Source organism: Mus pahari, chromosome 6 (genome assembly GCF_900095145.1).
Source record: "Mus pahari chromosome 6, PAHARI_EIJ_v1.1, whole genome shotgun sequence".
In the NCBI taxonomy this organism is placed as follows: domain Eukaryota; kingdom Metazoa; phylum Chordata; class Mammalia; order Rodentia; family Muridae; genus Mus; species Mus pahari.
The window spans coordinates 6,728,139-6,731,240 of NC_034595.1; the positions used below are offsets into that span (position 1 = coordinate 6,728,139).

The 3,102-nt window shown below is 40.5% G+C and overlaps 1 protein-coding gene across 2 annotated transcripts in view; it reads left to right on the forward strand.

Annotated features, from left to right (window-relative positions):
* Window positions 1-2,679, forward strand: part of LOC110323767 (E3 ubiquitin-protein ligase Topors-like) — a 15,163-nt gene extending 12,484 nt beyond the window's left edge. The window contains exon 2 of one of the 2 annotated variants that reach the window (XM_021201127.2): window positions 76-2,679. In XM_021201127.2, the coding sequence (XP_021056786.1) occupies window positions 358-2,409 (2,052 nt within the window). In that variant the 5' untranslated portion in view covers window positions 76-357 and the 3' untranslated portion in view covers window positions 2,410-2,679. The remainder of the gene's footprint in view (window positions 1-75) is intronic. The other variant, XM_021201128.2, reaches the window with a different exon arrangement.
* Window positions 2,680-3,102: the final 423 nt, after the last annotated feature.

Genomic DNA, 3,102 nt, shown 5'->3' on the forward strand with positions numbered 1-3,102 from the left:
CAACCTGCGCACTCTGCAGAATATTACTTATATGCGTATATTTTCAGGGATAACGTTTCTTTTCTTTTCTTTGAGTTTGTATTTCAGACCTTGAAAAACTACTTTGAGAAAGAAACAACCAAAACATGCCTGCATCTTCACTGTGTTATATTCACTGTGCACCCTGTGCATGTTACCAAGAATTTGAGAAATAGTTTGTCTCCTCCTATTGTTGTTCCAGCATTAATTCCAGAGTGAGCATATTATAAGCATACGCATGGAATACTTTTAATATATCTTTTTCATATGAGATGAGAAACTGATTTGAAGCTATTTTTTTCCTCATCTTCAACTCATGAAATATGATCTGTTAAACCAATGGCAACTGAGCTTTCATCCAAGTGTGAGTGCCCTAGCTGTGTGGAAGGTAGTCAGAGTGAGTCTGATTGGAATTACTCTTCCAGAAAGAGAAGGGATGGTGCTTCATACTCAAGGTTAAGTAAGAAATCCACACTTTCTCCCATCATGCAACGCTTCCTTTCTCAGTGTTGTTCTAACGAGCTGGAGAGCACTAACAAGGAAGACTTCACATTTCTCACTTCAGAGGAGGAGAGTTCTGTGGACTTCTCTCAAACACAAAACCTCAGCCAGACATCAAAGAAGACCAGACCATTGAGAGAGCTGACTATCCAAGAACTACTGAGCAAGTTTGGAGACAATGAGAGGCTTCCACCCCACTCTGTGTCCTTGAGCCATTTTAGAGACCATGTGGTTGTGAGGTTTAGAAGAGCTCTGTACTATTCTGGGATCTGGGTAAAACACGTCCAGGGCTCTGGACTGAAAAGGTTTTTCTCAGCTCATTATTTTAAAAGAAATCCGAGTAGCCTGCACCGGCTGATTCCCTGGCTGAAACGAGAACTCACAGCTATCTGTGGAGACTATGGCTACACAGTGAGGAACATCCTGACCGCCATTCTCCATCACATGACACAATTTAACCTGAACAGTGAAGCTTTCACTCACCTACTGGAGCCTTATCTCTTCCAATACACCCAGCACTTTCTGCATGAGTTTATCAGTTTCGTTGATTCATCTTACAACATGGAGACCTATGACCGCAATGCCATCTATCAGTGTCCTGTTTCAAGGTGGATGAAAAAGAAGAGCACTGTTTCAGCTCCAGCCTTTTCTTTCCCACAGGATCTCTACGTCATGAAATCACAACAAGGCATAAAGCAGTCCAAGAAAACCTGGAATAAGACTGGGCAGAGCTCGGACTCTGGCTTGAAACAGTTTCCTATGGGTCATTCCTTAAAAAATCCCCAAATCTCAACAACCCAGCAGAAACCAGCAAAGAAACGCCATGTTTGGACCAAAGATGACTGGGGATCAGATGATTTCAGAGACGTGGTTTGTACTACTAATTCACTGAATTGGGCTCATTTCAGGGCAAACGGGCCAGACAAAGAGTATTATAGAAATGATAACCAAGAGAAAAAGTCAGAAGGCACAAAACTGCTTCCTGGCCATGTCCAGGATCTAAAGAGGCATGAAACAAGTCCATACACCTTTAGAGCATTGGTGTATTCTAATCAGGCACTCCCCAAAAAGTACACTATAAGGGAAACAAATGTTTTGAATCCTGGCCAACAGGTACATTATCAGAAAAAAGAAACGGAAAAAAAGAAACTTGAAGAATCTTCACTAAAGGCTTTTCAAAGATTGCCCAAGGAAAGAACCTTGATAAAAAGTAAATCCAGAGAAAGTAATCATTCTTGTCATTGTGTCTCAGAAAGTAGCACTTCTCCTACCAGAAACGATAAGATGCTGACTTCTACGAGTAACAAGACGGTAAGGTGCAGTCAGTCCTCCCAATGTGTAGAAGTTGGTTCACACCATAGTAGAAGAACCCAAAGACAATACAGTCCCAGGACACCCAGATCCAAATCCTGGTGTGTCAGAATTAGAAAGCAATCCATGAGCAGAGGTCAGAGTAATCTCTCTCTGAGAGAAAGTCACAGAAGCAAGCACTGTGCACTGTCAAAAGGAAGTGCTCATGGCTGCGAATCAACCTACAGGGTGACATCTTTGAGCCCAGTCCACCATGACCAGGTTTGTTTAACAGCTGAAACTAGACGCAAATATGCATCCACAGGTGAAGGTGGATCGCAAACTAGAGGGCACTGTGACAGTCTCTCATGGCTAAAGACTGAGAAATGTCACTCTCCAAGTAAGCATGGTGTGACAGGGAATCACCCAGTTGGTAGAGTTAGGAGAATCAGAACACGTAGGCACAAAAAACCCAAATACCAGTGTGTGGGTACACAAACCACAGCAGAGGTCAGGGATGATTTGGAGGATCTCAAGGATAAAGGCCAAAAAGTCTTTTTGAATTGTTATTCTGAATGTGTGACTTCCTGCAGAAGGTAAATTAGAAAAAGAAAGGAATTCATGACTTCAGAACCTTCTAGCCAAGAATGAATCTAAAATAGGTATCATCAGAAGCGTAAAGATCTAAGTGGTTTTGAAAGGCAAATTAGTCTACTTAGCCACCAAGGCTTAGTGAAAGTACGGATTTAATCTGAAATATATGAAAATATTTATCATAGCACTTTGTAACTAGAACAAAATATCTGATGATTAAATTCAAAGCTCTTTTTGGGCACAAATATACATTATTAAATTATTCATTTATGTAAATATTTCTGTCTGCTTTTTGTAAATGAGTAGATTTCCTAAAAAATATTTTTACTTGGGCCCTGCATAATGGCTCAGTGGGTAGAAGTGCTTGCTGCTTAGAGTCAATCCCTGGAAACAACATGGTAGAAGGAAAGAACCAATTCCTTCAAGCTCTCCTCTGACAGGTATGTCATGGCATGGGCATGCCACTTCCATTCCAAACACACCCACAGAAGGAAGGGGATGTAGTTCAAACTTTCTTTTAAATATGTTACTTGTATATATTTTTGAGTTTAATGATGAACATTGGTTGGCCAGATTTTCTAAAACTACAAAGACTATACTAATAATAGAAATGTAGGTTACTTAACAAAGTTATACATATTAAGTTAAACTTGCTTGTTTGTTTGTGTGTGTGTGTGTATGTGTGTGTTTGTGTGTGTG